Source organism: Diadema setosum, chromosome 12 (assembly GCF_964275005.1).
Source record: "Diadema setosum chromosome 12, eeDiaSeto1, whole genome shotgun sequence".
Lineage (NCBI taxonomy): Eukaryota > Metazoa > Echinodermata > Echinoidea > Diadematoida > Diadematidae > Diadema > Diadema setosum.
In genome coordinates this window covers 25,653,542-25,673,419 of record NC_092696.1, presented here as the reverse complement: position 1 = coordinate 25,673,419, position 19,878 = coordinate 25,653,542, and the positions used below count along the sequence as shown (strand labels likewise).

At 38.4% G+C, this 19,878-nt stretch overlaps 1 protein-coding gene and 1 pseudogene across 1 annotated transcript; both read right to left on the bottom strand.

Annotated features, from left to right (window-relative positions):
- Window positions 1–95: 95 nt before the first annotated feature.
- On the bottom strand, window positions 96–10,357 carry LOC140235822 (uncharacterized). The gene is given in 8 exon segments (XM_072315822.1): window positions 96–1,093; window positions 3,599–3,664; window positions 4,356–4,461; window positions 5,577–5,585; window positions 6,734–6,922; window positions 8,033–8,675; window positions 8,677–9,898; window positions 9,901–10,357. Coding segments are annotated over 8 exon segments (3,690 nt in total).
- A 2,887-nt stretch (window positions 10,358–13,244) lies between these two features.
- LOC140235821 (uncharacterized) lies at window positions 13,245–14,041 on the bottom strand (annotated as a pseudogene).
- Window positions 14,042–19,878: the final 5,837 nt, after the last annotated feature.

Here is a 19,878-nt window from a genome sequence, read left to right as displayed (position 1 = left end):
TGTAGTCGGCAGCTTACAGGTATGTTGCATCTGCATATTTGCATGGTATGCAGCCCAAGACACAAAATCACCAACCGAAAGGTCTCCTTCTTCCATCAAAGATAACTGCTTTTCAAGCCATTTTTTCTCATACTGCGGTCTTCATCAAACTTGTCTCTATCTGGTCGCATTGGTCCGTACGTCACTGGTGCTTTGTATTCCTTCGGCATGGATGGTGCAGGCAAGATGTTTGTGTATGCCAGAGGAAGAGGATGGATTCGCTTGTCTGTTTCCATGTCAACGAGACCTATCGGGTCAGCATCTGTTCCTTGATTGTTCTCAGTGGGGTGCTGACATAAGGAATGGGCAGTTCCATGAAAAGAGCCAACTGCTGTCGTTGCGCTGGGATTATGATCAATGTTGTCAACCTGTCCTGTCGTGAAAAGATCTTTCTTCAACTGAGGCGGGCAGACTACTCCATCCTCCTCAAAGCAATTGATGATGCCATTTGCGATAGATGATGATATTTTGAGAACCCGACCATATGATATTGACAATCCATGCTTGTGGAGGCTGTCAATCAACTCACGATTTCGTGTCTGCGCATGAACGTTCAGGCCTATGTAAGTCGGTACAGGGACCTCTCTGTCAGCGTTATGTCGAACTGCATCTTTCGTTACACGATTGCCCTGTATGCTGTTGAATATTATGAGTTCACTAATGGTTTGAGCTGCTCGTGTCGACGAACCATCTTTTCGCGTCTGCGACTTGATACTCGGACCATCAAGGATCATATTGACCAGTGCCAGCAGTCTGGTAGGAACTGTGTTTTCAGCTGAATCATTTATCAAGGATCCATTGAATTTTCTGCCATGGGAGAAAAGTTGTTTCCTGATAATTGAAGCTGCCTTTGCCAGTTGTAGTGCTTCAGAATCATCATCATCAAAGCATGTCATTTGGATGGCATCTCCGATCGCAGTGTCGTATGTCAGGAGAACATCTCTTCCTTGCCTCACAGCTTTCAGATATGGACAATGCAATAGGAGACGCTCTTTCAGGCGGGTTGAATTGACCGTTATCTCTGTATTGTCTGGACTCAGTTCCACCAGGCGCTCTGTGTACACAGAGACAAGGTCGGCAATTGACGGAAGACAGGAACACTAGGCCCAACCATCCTCCTTTCATCAATGTAAGAGATCAGCTCCGCAAGTGCGATACTTTTATGGGACGAGTCGTGACTGTCAGAAGAGCTTTGAAGTCTTGTGTTTTTCACCCGTTTATACCTATAGAGAGAATGTGAAACATAAATTAATGTAAAGTTTGAAGTCTAAAACATTTTTGAAATATCTGTTCAGAATTCAAATATTCTTTTGAATTAATTCATAAATATATAAAACAAACATACAAAAGTGAACACACAATTTTACATGTTTTTATTTATCGATGCCTAAGCAACCAAAGGAATTTTGCAATTTTGTGCTGGGAGGGTACAAACTTTTATATATTCCTTTGAAAAAAAGCAAATTTTGATATCATATTTTATATCACCACCACACAGATCTTTGATACAATAATGCATGTATCAGCATCAAATGATATAAAGCCTGGTATGAAACAAAAGATTTGAGGAAAACTTTTTACTAATTTTCTAGAAAGTTGCTACTTGACCATTAGTTATTTGCAAATATGGTGAGTGCAGTCTCATTTTATTATGTAGATTTGAACATTTTGGTCTGTGCTAAAAAAAAAACAAAACAAAACAAAACAAAAACTGATATGCACTTTTCCTATGATTGTTAACTTTGTATTATTATATTTAACTGTTTGAAAATTAATTTAAGATCATGATTCATCCCACCAAAATATTACAACCATAGAGATATAAAAACATGGCGCATGATTTATGGGCAGTGTCTACTTTTTGTCAATCTAGGCAGTGATCAACATTTAAAACTCTCCATAATCCTTTACCTATATTTCATTGGGCAATGAAACATCAGCACAGGTCGCCCCTCACACCAATTTCTCATAAATCAACACACCTGTTGTATAGATCCGACAGGCAAGTCTTGTGATACTTTGCATCCAGTGCTATCATATCACCTGGGGCCAATTTAGCCAGGAGTCTTGTATCTTGAAGCTCTGTGGCATACTTTCGAACTGTCTGGTCCATCCCGGTTGTCGTAACATCATGCAATCCTGCAGTTCCAGCTTCTTTATCACAGAAAAAACAAAGAGCTTGATCCTGTCCAGTGGAATGGTCGTCTTGAAGACTAGTCCGTCTCACTTTAACTCTGCTGCTGCAGCTGTTGCCGTTGTCTGGTTCTAGTTCACGCTTTTCTATTTGCCGATCAAATCTCAAGTCACTGAACATATTCCGGCAAGTCTTATGCCACGTTGCTTTGTTCGTTTGTAATGTCTCTTCAATGCCAGACCCATCATCTAATTGTTCAGGAACAACATTCAAAGGAACTTTGCCTAGTTCTTTAGATTTTAACAGATTTGTCGCGAATGACTGATAACTTGTCCCTTTAGCTTCATGATTCCCTCGCCCTCTACCCTTCCAAGGCTGGGTAAGATATTCTGACGATTTCTCTTGACAGAGAATGCAGAGGGTCCAGTCCAATGGAGGCCGCTTTACTTCAGCCAGTTCGCCAGGCTTTACTAGTCTGAACAGCTTCGACATCATGTATCACACATGTGCTGCTGGACTGTGGGTAGCATCTGCACATCGGCACACTTGCTAATTGTTGCTATTCTCAACCTTTATTATCTTCCTCTTGATCCTGGAAAAAAGAAGAAATGACATATGACAAATCGATAAGCAATAATCATGGTGAAAGACTTGTAAGAATATAGCAAAAAGTGTTAAAAACTTCTCGATTAGGGTTTTAGCCAAATGCAGTGCTGCCAACACTGCGTGAGACATTTTAAATTTTACTTGGCAGGGTGAAACAGGCAGCTAAAACAAAATTTAACACAATGATTTGAATGAAAAAGATGAAGCATACTTCCAACAGCTGAATCAAATATCTTGTTCATTGGACAATGATATCTATTGCTTTAAAAATATTCGTTTGAGTGTCAAAATAATTCTCTTTAATACTGGGTGTATTGGCAGGGATCTTTATGTCTTATCTTGAAATAACTTATTTTTAAATAACAAAGGCATTTATTTCAGCTGCTGCAGCTTTTTAGATGGCTTATTTCTAATGAATAAAGGCATTTGTATCAGCTAATGCAGCTGGTTGGAAAGTTCTGGGCTTTATTCTATTTATTCTATTCTGTATTTATTTGCTTTAGTACTACCTTAGCAGCTAAAATATTGCCTGAATCTTCAAATGTCTCACGCAATGTTGACAGCCCTGCAAATGCGATATAATCATAGTGTAAAGCATGGTGGCCATCTTGGGGTGTATCATGACAGGCTGTATTTCAAAATACAGAAAAAAGAATACAAAAATATCTTTATGGAATGCAATATTAGATTCATCAGCCCCTCCCCCCTAAAAAAAATCTTTTAAATGTCCAGCAAACATATCATACCCCACTGTTTTCAGTTTCTCTTACGCATCTTCGTTATAAAGATACAATTATAATTAATGAATGCTAAACTTACCTAATTTTGTCCAACCAGAAGTCCATGTCTTCAGAAGAGAGGGTGCTTGAATGTCTTCTTCACTATCTGATGAACAGAAAGAGAAAAAAAAGAAAAAAATGTTTTCAACCTTTTTTCATGCTTTTCTACATACAATGGAGACCAAAATTAGATAATATTGTATTAAATTTTAAATTAAAATAGGATTGGGTTGGGCGTTCAAAGGCTTAACAAAAGTAAACTGTCTATTTTTTTATTTTCAGTTTTGCTAAACTTATGCATCAGATGATAGAAAATATCATGAATATAATTTTGGAATAACATAAGCAATAATTCTCAAGAGATTCATAAAATAATGCCATCTTTTTGAAATTAAAATTCTAAAATTGTCTGCTCGGATACCCAACCTGTCCGGACGCTCAAGAAATGTGATAAAGTGATAAGCAATAATCATGGGGAAAGACTTTGTAAGAATATAGAAAAAAAAAAAGTGTTAAAACTTCTCAATAAAGGTTTTAGCCAAAATCAATAAAATCATAGTGTGAAACACGGTGGCCATCTTGGGGTGTATCATGACAGGCTGTATTTCACACAAGCCCTGTCACAATTACTATGAAGAATACAAAAATATCTTTATGGAATGCAATATTAGATTCATCAACCCCCTTCCCCCCCCCCCCCCCCCCATTTCAAGAAAATATATCATATCCAACTGTTCTCAGTTTCTCTTATGCATCTTCTTTAAGATACCATTATGATGAATGAATGCTAAACTTACCTAATTTTGTCCAACCAGAAGTCCATGTCTTCGGAAGAGAGAGTGCATGTCTTCGGAAGAGAGGGTGCATGTCTTCGGAAGAGAGGGTGTATGTCTTCTTCACTATCTGATGAACAGAAAGAGAGAAAAAAAAAATTTCACAAACTTTTTAAGCTTTTCTGAAATGGAGACCAAATTGGGTATCATTGCATTAATAGTATGGGGGTTGGGTGTCCAGAGGCTTAACAAAAATAAATTGTCTAGTGTTTATTTTCAATTTTGCCAAAATGATGCGTCCGATAATAGAAAATATCATGAGTATATCTCATTTTGAATAATACTAGCAATAATTCTCAACAAATTCATAAAATAATCAATGCCATCTTGTTGAAATTAAAATACTAAAATTGTCTGTTCGGATACCCAACCTGTCCGGACACTCAAGAACTAGGTATAGTCTACACTGTATTCTAGAAAGAGAATTGAAATTTCTAGTGTTGCCAACTTGAGGAAGGAATAGCAATTGCCTTTGCTGCAACACCATTCCTGTCCTGAATGGAATAGAGTAGGTTCATTTTCTACTTTTTTTTTATATTTATAAACCAAAAGAATGACATTCAAATACACTGTGCATTGATCTTAAATTATCTTTTATGAATTAACTCCATTGCTTTTTCAGTCCAGGTCTACATTATGGTCCTGATGTAGGTTTAGACTAAGTTTAGATCTACATGCTTTTGATTACACCACATAGCAAGTTTGTTCTATAAAGGAAACAATAATAGTTGTATTCTAGTGAATCCTTTATTGAATTCACACAATTTCAGTAAAATCTGTGATACCATATTATGCCCGGACCCTATCCTGGCTTCGGCCCTATGTTAGATCACGAACCCGAGGCTAGGTTAGACTACCTAGGCTAGGGCCTAGATCTAATTGAAAGATCACAAAAATCTATGATGACTCAGCATTTTAATTCTCTTCAAAATTACCACTGGAGACTGCATGCATACAACTTCATTTGACTGTTAAAAACTCTTCTGAATGATCATAGATCTATATTTGTATATAAATCTATGTGCAAACACCACTACCGTCACCCGACACAATTTTGACTGGATGGGACTGGTGAACAATACAACTATTCAACATGGAAACTATTGCAAATATTTTTTCATATCAACTACAGCATTAAAATACCATTTTCTACATGAGTTAATGCTAAACTTAGCAGAGACTTACCTGAGTAGACTGCCAAGAGATGTCAATAGATGAACGAAACTTTTGACCAACAAGAATGAAGCAGCTGCCCATGTCTCCACAACAGAGGGTGCATGTCTTATTCACTTTTGTGATTCTGAAGAAATTGTTATTACTCTCTTTCAAGGGTCATAACTTTTTGGTAAAAAATGTAATAATCACTAACTTTTCACAATCTATTCAGCATACTTCAAGATATTTTTTTTAATTTCTTTGATGACATTTAGTTGAATAATGATCATTTTACAGAATTTTGCATCTCATGGTAAATCTGCAGTTTTCAGAAAAAATGTAAAATGAATAGATTTTCCTCCCATTATCAAAGAAATGTAAATTTTTAACAAAATCTAAATTGGTTCCATTATGCTAAGAATTTAATTTTCTTTAAATTCATACCTCATACATGTTAAAAACATGTTCTGCAAGAAAGTTATAAGCTATTTTGTACACGGGTGTTAAAATTTTGGCGGCCATATTGGAATTCAAGATGGCGGCCGCCAGAGGGCGCTATATTTTTGGATCCATTTTTAAAATGATCCCTAAGTATCATAGATATGATGCGCAAAGTTTCACGCTTTCTTCAAAAAGTGAACGATTTGGGTGCATTTTGGGTCTTAGCCGCTCTACTATCTGGATTTGGGTACTCGAATACATTTTTGTATTAAAATTGTTCTTGACACTAAATTCCACTCTGAGTTCTAAACCTGTCTTGTTCATACATGAATGTAATATCAATACTCAAATGATGAACAACTCCTAGAAAAGTGAAACATTGAAGTTTGAATTACATAAAGAATTTTCAACAGAAATTGAAATAATTACAAGAAAAAATATAAGACAGCAGTGCCCACCTTCAAACTTCAAAATTTCTAAAGTGTACATTACTTTCTATTAGGCCATTTTAGACTTCAAGAGATTGGGTTTACTTGATTATAAATACGGAAAAAACATTCAAAATTTAGATAATTTCACAAATATATGTCTGGATATATGTAGATAAATCTTTTTCAAGTCTATTGGGTGAAATTTCATTTTCTGAATACTCGGTGCAAGGCTGACATCAGAAGACCATGTATAATAAGCAAATTGAATATGAAAGAAAAAATTGTAATTCAACAGAAGTACAAAAATGTACATACTGTGAATCGCCAGTCATCAACTTCTCTGTAGGGATAGAGTGCCGGCTTCCTCTTCCTCGCACCAGCATCCTTCTGTTGCACGTTCAAACAGTTGAAGAAGGTGTCCAGATACTCGAGAAAGAGTCTGGTGCTGTCTGTCTGGGGCTTTCCTTGGACATGTAAAGCATTTGCCATGGAAGAACTAAGGATCTGATGCAATAAGAAAATAAGAAAAGCAGGAGAGAGAATAGATTAATCATACAGTGAAAGTCAAAATAATGTTATATACATTTTCTGTAAGGATTCCTGTACCAGAGAAGTATGAGAACACCTTGCTGCCCTTTCTTTTATCTTTAAACAACTGAATAAAAGACTTCAATATTAAACAAATAAAATCTCATAAATTTTGTTGAAAATTCAAGAAATTTGTTCCTTTGCATCTGATATTCCTATCTGCTTTTAGCAGGGAGGTGTGATTTTTCTCACACCTCCCTGCTTGTATACACATGAAGTTGTGTTATATATATATCGCATTCAAGTACCTGGGCTGCAAGTTTGACTTTCATGCGATGTGCTGGCGTGAGGCGAACATGTTCCTCTGTCACACGATGCAGAAGCCGCAGACTCCAGGGCTTTCCAAGATCCCAGTCGTAAACATCCATTAAGGTAAAAAATAATATAGAACAAAATATATATGATAAATGGATAAACAGAAGATACATGTTTTAACCAGGGAGGTGTGAGTCTCTCTCACACCACCCTGTTTAAACATAAAACTGAAAACACTGAATGACTGGTCTCTCTCACACCTCCCCTAGTCTCTGGGCAATATACAGGTATGTATGTCACTGATGTAACCATGTTCTAACAGCAGATATGAAGTGAGATATGAGTAGAGAAGTGTGTACTTTCAAGTCCAACAATGATAATACCACAATATTGACTTATAAATGCTAATGTTAGGGAGGTGTGCTTCTTAAGGGTTTACAAAATAAGGGAGGTATAGACTATAATCTTTTGCTGATATTAGCTCAGACATCAAATCTTAATTTACTTTATAAACAGTAACTATTGCCATTCTTTCTAACAAACAGCACATGGACATGATTTTAAGAAAAACTTTTTCCTCATGATTTGCATGTTCCATTCTCCGAGGAAGGTGATTTTTCTAACACCTCCCTGATTCATAGTTAAAAATGAGCTTTAGGTATATGTTTCAGGGCATTTTGCATAGAAATTTTTCAGACAATAGACAATGATTTTTAATTTAATTTACAGCATGGGCAAAGCATACCTGTAAATTCAGGCAGGGGTTCTTACCTTCATATTTCTGGTGTTTCGATTGAAACCTGAATTTTCAAAGTTGTTTCGAGTAGTTTTCAACAAGTGAGGAACGTCGCAGAACAGATAAACAGAGTCACCGTTGAATGGATTGATGAAACGAAAGTCTTCACTGCTAGCTGCTGTCAGGATGCTGTAGAGACTTCTGTTTGCAGCCGCACCCATCTCTTCACCAAAGAAATCCTTTGTGGTCTTGATTAGTTTCCCGGGATTCCCTGCGGCGTTCTTGAGGGCAATGATGACTCCTTTAACCACGTTGATGCCATCGACATGGTTAAGCTGTGTCTGGCTTGGAGTATAAAATTTCTTCATCCATGGTCCAGACAACAGCTTTCCCAGTAACCCCAAGATCTGAAGCTCTACTCTTGCTGTTTGCTGGGAGAAATCATTGAGGATGGCACTTCTCAAGCCGCCACAAGAAACCCCCTTCTTCAGAAACACTAGAAAACTGTCATAGTGTTCGATTAGTTTCCCACTGATGTGGAAAAGAACATGTAACCTGTTCCCTCGATAGCGTGGCAGAACACCTCTAGGAATACCTCTCTCATCCAAGAAGGCAACAAACCTTTTCGGGTCACCTTTCCCATTTTTGAACCTCAGTTTGTTCATCTGCAATACAATAGCCAGCAATGCAGTCTTTCCCATACACTCTTCCTTTCGCCTCTTCATGCTTCTTAAGAGCTGACCGTACAGAAGATGCTATGGAGTCCAAGGGGTGTAAATGGCAGTTAAGCTCATTCAAGGATTTCCCCCACTCGCTGTTTACGATCCTTATCGCTGCATGGTTTGCAGCACATCTATCACTTAAGGTATTGGAAATGTTGTTGATAATTTTCTTTCGGGTATCTTGGTAGTCGGTTCCCTCATGGAAGTAAGTGTAGGTTTCACTCAGATTGTCAACAGTACCACAGATGTGCTCTGCGTAATCCTCTGCAGTTCCGCCAGCTAACTCGTCACACGCTGCAGCAAGGCATTCATCTTTTGAGGTGAAGTGGATACTGTTGACATGGGTCTCTTCTTGAGTAGTAGCGTCAAAACCCAAAGTGACATCTGTGGTTGATAATAGCATCTCGGCTGTCTGAAGCTCAGCTATGGCTCCCAACTCTCGGGCCGTGATCTCCACTGCACTTCGTTGCGGAACACTCTCTACATGGAGACCATGTCGCTTATGCATCTGGTAAATGAGGACTGGAATATTTGCAGTTGGTGTTTTATTTACTATACAGTCAAAAACAGTCATTCTTGTTGATGCTGAGTAGGTCTTGTGGTCCTCTTTGGTCTGGATGGTACTGGCAGCCTTTAAATCTTCAATTTCTTCTCTGAGAATGAGATTGTCATATTCTAAGCCCTTCAACTGCTCTTCCTTGTCTCTCAGTTTATTTTGAATTTTTTTGTACTGCTGCAATGGAACAGTTCGCTTTTTTCCTTTCTTGGCTGACCGACGCTTCAGCAACAGTTGGTGTTCTTTTTTGAGTTTAAAGTACTTGGCCTTTTCTTCTGCAAGCTCTCTTGCCAGTGCATTTCCACTTAATCTGGCTCCCAGTTCTTGAATCCTCCTGTTCTTTAATCCAATGCTATGATCCTTTCTCTTCAGAGCCTGATTTACGACACGATTGGGAGTTTTCAATTGTGTTCGAAGTTCATTAATTCTGGACTTGTACTTTTGCGTAAGGGCAGCATTTGACGTGGACAAAAAGTCTAATCTTCTCTTCAGTAACTTTTTCCTGGGCGTGAAGACTTCCTTGGCACTTTGTGTAGACACAGCAGATGTTGATGGTGTTGGTACCTGAGGAGCTTCAGTTGTAGGTATTGTGGTCACAGGAGAGGGACTTACACTATTAAAAATGTAGTACTGGCTTCACCAATGCATGGATCTCCACCATTGCTGTCTTGCACTTGGATTTCAGTGGGTTTCCCCGAGTCAGGATCTTCTTTCTGAGATGCTGGACTGTCATGACTGCCCTTGGGAAGATGAAAAGTTTCATCACAAATCTTTGCAAACGCCTCAAACTCCTTCACGTTGCTCAGCTTCTTATACTTGAGTAAAGACTTATTGACAAGAATCTTCACTTTTGAGTTAATGGTTGAAGTGTCTGACTCTATCAAAGGAAAATGCAACCTCAGCTTCCTCTCAGCTTCAGTGCGACTCTTTTCAGAAGTTTTGTACAAGTACAAGACATGTCCATTTTTCAAATCAGCTTGTGCATCCGGAATGACTGAAAAACTCCTTTCAAGATGGGATAGTGCTATGCCAGGCTGGACATAAGGATTGACAACCTTTTGTCTTTTCTTTCGTGGTGCCATCTAGAAAATGAATGAATGAATGAATGAAATGAAATGAAAATAAGAAGCATATTCTGTAACTGTGGCTCCTATATAGATAATTTTAAAAAGATTAAAAACAAACACTGTGACATAGACTTTTCTTTTGTGGTGCCATGATCTGGAAATAAGGGAGAAAAAATAATGAATGAATGAATGAATGAAATGAAAATAAGGATGGATCTGTGGCTGTGGCTCCTTTATTTATAAAAAAAGAATGGTATAGACACCCTTGATAATGATATGTAGGCTCAACATGATTGCCTATTTAGAACAAAATAGTTTTGGTATATCATGGTAAAAATCAAAACTTTCAAAATCTCTTCCTCATGCAGCTTTTCAATAGAGATATCTATTATATAACTATCATATAACTACTGTAAAATGTCAGCCCCCCCCCCCCCCTCGACATTTTTGCCATAGACCCTAGGCTATGGAGTTTCAAATCAATTCAATACAGGCTCTTTAAAAATATAGGCCCTATATTGGCTATAACAAAAAAAAAATAGAGGGTTCTACATGTAGATATTTCCTCATTGACAAACAAAATGTAATTACAAACAATGTTATGGTAGGTTTGAACTTTGATGTTGGTTTTCACTACAGGCCCGTAGCCAGGATTTTTCATGGGGGGGGGGGGGGAGGGGAGGGGTGTGTTTACCAAGAAAACAAACCTTTTTGGGGGGGAGCAGGTGTTTTGGTTTTTTTTCTGGCGCGTGATGAAAAATAAATACATTCAATACATTACCCCTAATCTCTCAGTATTCAAATGCCTACCAGCAGAAGCTGACAAGTTAACAAACAAATAAACAAACAAACAAAAAAACCAAGTGCACCTTTTGGGGGCTGAATTCAAGACAATATTTCAATGATTGTATGTGATTAATTACTGGTAATTGTGAGTGAAAATAATGAAAACAGGTTCTTTCTGACCATATTGTTTTGGAAATTTATCGTAATTCCACCCCATACAAAAGAAGTTACATCACGTAGGTCTGGTCTAGATCAGCAATAGCTACATGTATATTCACTCGATATTCACATATTTTCATCGCCAGTATGTCCATAAAATCCGTAAACATCCACTTTATTGTTGCTATAATGACTGCTTTTTTTTTCATCTAATGTAAGAATGATATCTAAATAATGCATATTTTTCATCATTTTCTATTCACAATCCGTATTTTCATACAAGAAAATGGGACAATAAATGACATTCTCTTCACATCGTTCACAACATCGCCATGCAACATCGGCAGTACACGTGCACACATATCGCATGCATGGGTACGCACACACACAGACGGAGCTTCGAAGTTGCAAACACGACATGACATGCATCATTTCCGGGTCGAAAAAAAATATTTAGCTTCAACAGATTTCGATAAAATTTCACAAGAGCACTTATATATGATTAATCATCCTACATACCTTTCATCCCAGGCTAAGGTTCCGATCCTTCAGTTGGAACGGGTCGAACTTTAGCTTCACTTTCTTTGTCCACTGCTTGCAATCGCGATACAAGTCTCCGTATAAATCGGATACGAAATTGAAGGGTGAAGTGTAATGAATATGTTTAACCAGTATCCGAGGTATGAAACCACACGCAACCCATGATAAAGCCGCATTTTGGGGGGAGTCCCCAGAAGCTCTCCCATTCAGACACGCACGTACACTAGCACATTTTCACCGCCGCGCAGTGCGGGGATTGTAACGTGCCTACTCATTGCACAGCGTGTTCAAATATCCGGGAGGAAATTAAGATTTATGCACTATCAACGTTGAAAATATGTCATCTAAACAATACAAAACATCACAATCTCAACTGATTTCAGCAACAGTGATCGCCAGAAAATACGGCCTCATACGCCGCAAAAGTTGGCAAGTCTGTAAAAAACACAAACTTCGAGAGGTTGCTGACAAAGAACACGCTAATGGGACTAATAGCAGATGAAAGGTCATCATTTCTACTACTATTATCTACTATAACTAAGTTCAAAGGTCAAATGTTTGGTGAAAATGTTGCAATTTCATTTTTCTCGCAAATGGTTCAATGTATCTTCATGGAACTTGGTACATATGCATGTACCGACTGGCAGGGATTATCTAGGAAATTTAGGGGTCATGGGTCAATAGTCAGGGGGTCAAAAGTCAAGGTCAACCCCTCAAAATTTTATTGTTTCCCTCATATACTAGTTTATGCAATGCTTGCATTATTAGTTTTAAAACTTAATATATACATGTATTACCTAATGGAGATTCTCTGAGAAATTTCCAGCCAGAAGGTCAAAGGTTAAGGGTCAAAGGTTAGGTTTGAATTAAAAAAATCTATTTTGTACTGTAATTACACTCTTTCTTCATACCTTGAAAATTACTTAATGCATAAACTTATAACAGGGTCAATCAGAAGTCAAGTAAAAATCCTCAATTCCCCAAATATGTGTACCTGCACTCTTAGACAATTACAGCAAACCCAGTTTGAGGAAAGTGAACATTCAAGACATTTCTGACAAACCTGTCATATCAATATTTTGCCACTTATGTGAAACTGTCATCACACATTGGGAAGACATTGTACTATACAACTATTGGGAGAATCATGCATTATGGCGAAGGCATCAGTCGCCATAGCGACATTTCTAGTTTATATTATTATGTTACTGATACCCGGTACCGTACTCAATCTTCAGACAATACACCAATGACAGACTATACTTTTCCTGCACATACATGTGTAGCTCCACCTGTCACAGAGCAGCTGTCAATCAATCTTGGGCCGATTTAATCGGCCAAAGCATTCTGATGGCAAAACAAGGCCAAATTAAATCGGTCTATGACACTTTAGGGTTAAATTGTCTGTAGGAGCTTCTTATTTATGATGACACTCATCAGGCTCAGCAGCAGGCATGGCTGGGGAATTTTCAGCACGCAAAAGTCTGTGCGTGGGACTTTGTTGTGAAGAAAGCTTGGGAGGGTATTTCAGCAGCATGGCATGAAATGCCTCCAACTCACCAGTCCTGCAAGCTTTGGTAAGGTGCTTCATGTCTTTCACCAAGTTCCTGTTAAACAAGACATCTTGAAGCGCAACATGTGCAGGGGAGTCTGGGGTAAGCCATTTTACTTTTCCCTCCCGAGTGGGGTCAGTGGGGCCATGGGCACACTTGTGATATTTCTCACCGGAGTTCAGGATGTGTATATTACACACATGGTGGGTCATGGACTGCGATATTTCAACAAGCTTTTCCTCATCCCCATCACAGTTTGCAGCAGCCCTCCAGAGATGGTTGCTTACTGCCCTTATCCAGGGGCCTAGCTCTTCACATTCTTTTCGTTTACTCTAGGCAGTGAGCTTTTTCACAGCGGATTTAGTCATGTGCCAGACATCGAACTGATGGTCGATGTCTGGGTACTCCTCTCTCACCAGCTTCCTTATGCCCATGTGCCGATCGGTTGCAACTGTGGCAACACTACAATTTGTCTCTAAGAGCTCATCCAAAGCCCTTTTGAATCCTAACTATTCCATTGCCACAGAGCTAGTGGCCTCACTGTAACTTGAACTAGGGACATGGCAATGATTTTGTTTGAGTTCATCTCCATGAAACTGTAGGAACAATACTTGGCGTTGAAGCCAGGGGAGTCACACCTCCCATCCCCACAAATTATCATGTCATCCCTACAAACTTCCCTTCTCACTTCACAAACATTCTGTAAGTAGGCAGTATTTACTGCTGAGAGCACTAGTTTTCTTTGATTTTGGTAGAATTTTGTCTTACTGATGTTTTGCATGTTCAGGAATGAGAGAAAAAAGTCAATGCTTCCTTGGGTCCCCCCACTGAAAAAAGCACTAGATGTACACAGGATATTTCCAACAGGCATTTGCCCTATCCTTGGCTGCGACTCCCAGCGTGTTACAGTGTTACCACACGCACAAATGGCAGACACAGCTAACAGGGTTCCTACAACATTTTTCTTCAACTCTGTGATATGCCCCCTTCACACTTGTCACACTTGAGGGCATAGAGAAGCTTCTCCAGCTGCGATTCGAAAACCATATACTTGGACTCAGTACAATACCAACTTAACTCATCACCTTCGCTTTCAGAGGTTGACTCAGATGAGAGGGTGTACGATTGATCACTTTTGCAATATTGCCAGATGAAGGGATGTCAGTTGAAGATGACTCGGACATAGGTGGGGATGACGGATTTGAGCTGCGCTCTACAGAGGATGTGGATGGTACAGCTATTGAAGGTGAACCTTGTAGCTCTGATGCAGAAGAAGCTGGAGGTACGTTTTGGAGCACATCAGCATCAATAAATCATAATATGATGTAATATTTAAAAAGCAAAGAAAAAATGAATTAATTGGTATTCAATGCACAGTGCAACTGGCTTCCTGCTAGATGATAGATATTGAAATGAGTGCATGCATAACTAACCAGTGGTAAGCCATTCTCTGCGTACAGGGTAGGATGTCCACTGGTCTGTTGGGGGCTCCCCTTTCTTAGCGGCTTTGAAAATTCTGTTATCCGAGTAGTGGGACGGATAGAGGTAACACTGATGTCCTTCAGTGTCCTTCCAAGTTTCCGGGACTACTTCCACACTGGTTTTGTGACTCCCAGCTTCTTTTTCGAACTCAACCACAACATATCTCAAAGATGCCATCTAAAAACAGGATAATGGCATATATGTTTGCTTGTTTTATACATTATTGATTTTTTTTTTCTTTTTTGGAAAGTCATTATCGCTTCAGGTGTCCTAAAAACACAACATGGGGTCACGCCAATGCCTGGTGATGTCATGTAACTGAGCATCTGAGTAATGGAGTGTGATCCCATGTAACTGAGCACAGATCCATTACTTGCATTTCTCAATAAGTTAAAATCACAGGCATTCTATTATTTAATTAGCAGAGCTGATGAGCAAGAGGTACCAGTACAAATGACTCTTTATATGGCATCCTATACAGTTTGCACACTATTTCAGACAACATCAAAAACACCAAAATTTCCTTCTTAACTACACGTGTCTATGTAGGACCAAGCACTGTATATTAATTTATTAAACAAGTTATCTTATTGGAGGAGAGGGTTAGATGGTTCAGAAAACTTTCTACCAATTGGTCAGACTGGACACACCCCTATGAGTGACTTTTCCTTAATTTTAAAGAATTGTTTTTGAACATGATTTCCAAAGAAGGAGGATATTCCTCTGACGTTAGCTGGTCCGTACGTTGCTACACCCAGCCGTTACCTGGCAACAGGGTGAATGCACCTGCAATAGTGTTGTATTTGCACAGTGTGTTATTGTACAGTGAACGAGGAGTCTTTCTATTTCTCTCTCTCCTGTTCTTTCTCACCATCTTTCATTATCGCTGTCCCCTTCTTCTTTATTTTTCTTTCTCAGCATCACCCGCATACATGTCCGTGTATGTTTTGTTGTGTAACTGTTTTTGTTGTGTAAAACTAGTTTGTCTTGTTGTAGTTAAGTAAACCGACAGTTGGTTATATTATATAATAATGTTAGACTTAATCGGTTTCAAGAGTAATTGATTAATATACATAAACTGAAGCACTTGAGCGATTTGGATCCTCCTTAAGAATCTGTCAGGTATATGTTGCTCTAAAGATAACATCAAACCAATCCTTTTGGTAAACCCTCCCCCTCATAAAAACACTAGTCACATCCAAATGTTCCATTGAACTAAAAAAGAATCTGTTTTCACTTTCTGCTGTTAGAATGACTTGTTCCACTTTTACTTTGGGAGCGTCTCTGGCAAGCTCAGGAGAGCTGCCAGTTTCATGCAAATTATGGTTCTCAAGTTTTCTGACATAATAATTATTTATCTACCACCTCCTCTCATTCCATCTCTAATTTCAACATTTACCTCTGTTATGTAATCTAATACACATAAAGGTACTATTTGGAAATAGATTTCTGCTCATACACTTACTCTCTTGTAATAACAAAATGATTAAAATTATGATGTCATTACTTAGTACAACTGATAACATTTTTATCATAATCATAATTTGCAATTGCTAGCATTGCCATCATAGCTGATATTGCAATGTACATACAATTGAGTCTTCGTCCACTTATAAATGGTTGTGTCAGATATCACAATATACCATGAATAAACCATACAATTTGAAACAGCGACTGCTAAATATCACCCTACAACAAGAGCGCATGTTTGCTATGCATATGGGAGAGGACACTATACTGCACATTACATCTATATTGTTTATACATGATGTAATTTGGTGATGTTAATTAGCACACAAGGCAAAAGAGAACATTGACTGATGTTGTATGAAGGCAACTCGTACTTTTTATTACAGAACATCCATGCTTAAATATGTACAGTGTATTTCACATCCATTACTTGAAACCTTGGGCACACAGAGTTTTGCCAAAAAAGAAAAGAAAAGTAAAGCAAACAAACTTTATTTGATAAATACTCCTTACTCGAGATCTATATCTAGTCCACAATTTCAATTCATTAATTGGAGGACTTGTACTTGATCTCGCTATGAGCCAAGACTTGGAAGACCGACCTTCGAAAATGACATCAAAAACGTCTTGCTCCCCGATATATTGCCACTGTCATGGTTTCTAAGGCATTTGGATGGCACGATGGCTGTAGTATTTTCATTGAGAAAAGCCATGAGGGCTTCTCTGAAGCGTTGTTGCCTTGTAGATCTCGGTTCCATCATTCTTCTTCTTCTACCCAGTCATTGGGTGTCCGGACAGGTACCCAAAAAAAATATCATTTCATGGTTAGTCAACATAGAAAAACAGGTAAGCATTGTTTTTTGTTAACATCTAACTGATATTGTTTCTTCAACACAGTGATGACACTCAATGAGTAGATGACATAATGGTTCTACTAAAAAAAGTGTATTCATTCAAGAACTTCAAAAGATTTTTTTTTATTTGCATGACAACAAAATCATTAACCTGTAATTTAACTTGGCCATCGTCCCATCATAACATGAGCCAAAATAAGGAAGCATGCAGTGATTTAAAAAAAAAAAAAAAAAAAAAAAATCCATACCTGGTATCCTGCTTTGAACAGGTATCATCCTCGGGCATCAGCTTCTCACCCTTGGCGAGTCATGGGGGAGTGTCTTAATGTCTTTATTTGGCAGTAGGACTTGCCCACGCAGGTTAACTGTTCATGGGAAAATGGAATATTAGAAGGAAAACAGGAAAAGAGGGAGAGAAAAATGATTTACAGTGAATGCATCGTTTCGCACTTGTCACTTTCAAAAAAATACATCAGCTCACCATTTTCATGTTTGGAAATGAGCATATTCTGGAAAAATTTGCCATTTCTATAGGCATGGATGAAGTTCATATATGCTCCTTTTTCACAATTCCGTTGAAGACAAGTCCCAAGTACACTCAGCTCTTCTTCAATGAGTTGAAAACATGCAATAACACAGTGTAAAAGGGAAAAGATGCGTGAAGTTGAAAATTGCAAAAATCTGCACTTCAGGCAAATTAATTCCATCCCAACCCTATTCAAACAGTATAATGTTATTTGTCAATTTGTTTACTTCGAGGAGGGGAGTAGGGTATCATTTGCTAAAATTTATCAAACACACACTAAGAAACAACATACGTCGCCATCGGGAACGAGGTGCCACTGGACCATGGGCTTGGGCTTGGATTTTGCCCCCTGGGTCTCCTTCTTAGAGTCTCTACCTCGGTTCCAAGTGCCTCTTCTCCTCCAGACTTGGTCCCGACACCAGTTCATCTGGCATCCTTACAGAAAAACTGTATGGTTGTCAACAATGCCGGCAACTCTGTAAATACCCACAGAAATAAATGCATACAGGGAAAATGTTTATAGTATATATCAGACAAAAATCCTCGAACAATTCTAGGAGTAATTCTTTGTAAATTAAACTGCATAAGATCGATGATCTTGTTTAGGCCAAGTTCAATTCTGGTGTACGATCATACTTGGCAGAATGCCCCGGGCTAGCGGCACGCCCATCCCCAGCGATGACCAGCGTCTGTCCTTCTGCCTTCAGTGTTTCCAGCAGGGATCTTTGATGTGCCATCCACACCTCCACCACAGGCTGGAGGATGCGCTCTTGCTGTTTGAAGAACGTCCTCTCTGTAATTACTGCCACCTTCATGAAGCTGAGGATCCCGAGGGTCTTCACAGCACTCCCTCCAGCAAACAAGGTGGCAGCAGACAGGAGGACATTCCCAGCTGGAGTGCTGCCATAGTGTGGCTGGCTGTCCCAGACGCTAGTGTAGTCACACGCCACGCATTCTGTGGTGACCCTCAGATGGGTGCCTGTCACCTTTTTGCTTACAATGACGTTGCCGGAGGAGCAGAAAGGACATCTCTGAGAAAGTCTCATCAGGTTGCTTTCGAAGATGATATACTTTGTCTCCTGCAATTTCGGCACATGCCGTGTTCTTGGACTGCGGTCTCTCTTGTCATACAAAGTCAAAGCAGTAGACATATTTGAAAGGCTTCCGCATCAGCATAGCATGGTCCCTACATGTACATGTAAGATATAATTTTTGGCTATAATACAATCTATCATAACATTTATACACCACTACAATTTTACCCTTTCAATCATAAAATTAAATCTTAAAAATGTTACTATTTATCACTCCACAAAATAATACCTTCACAACAATACAAATTAGTATTAGTTTGTGTAACAATCCTTTCCCCAAATCTTCCTTTTAACGCACAAATTTTTACTCTTGACAAAATGTATCAAACTATTCCCTATTCTTTCAATTAAAATGTCAAAATATACCTCACTTGCCCCCTTCCTCCTCATTAACTTTTTCAGTTCTCTTGCAACTTTCCTAGCATTAGTCACACTGATTTTTACCTTAGAAAATACAATACAACCCCACCATCCCCCCCCCAAAAAAAAAAAAAAAAAAATTGTATGGAGACAAATATTCATACCAATATACCCATACAAAATAAAATCAACTCAATGATTAAAATGTTTGTCAAAAACAAATACCTGATTTATGGTGCCACGCACCGATACTCTCATCTTCTTTGGACTACCATTCACATCACGAATGGCAACAACTGGTGGGTTTCGATAATCGTTGACAACCTCAGTGGAATACTCAAACCTTGATGCTTGCAAGAAGAACTACGGAAAAATGATAAGACCAATATTGATAACATAACATCAAACTTTACAAATATTTCTTATACAAATCCAAACAGTAATCAATATAAATGAATTAATAAAATACCTGACACTATGCTGTATATATTCACATCAAATTATTAAACAGTATCACCAATAATTTCTCTTGACACATTCAACTTATTCTTCAAGCTACCATCAAATCTTTTCCTTCAGTGTTTAACTACCTTTCCATTTCATAACTCATTCAAAATCTAACAATCAAATAATAATAAAATTATTAACACAAACAAATTATCTCAAACACACATCTAACAATATAATTACAATGTATTCATTAACACAAACT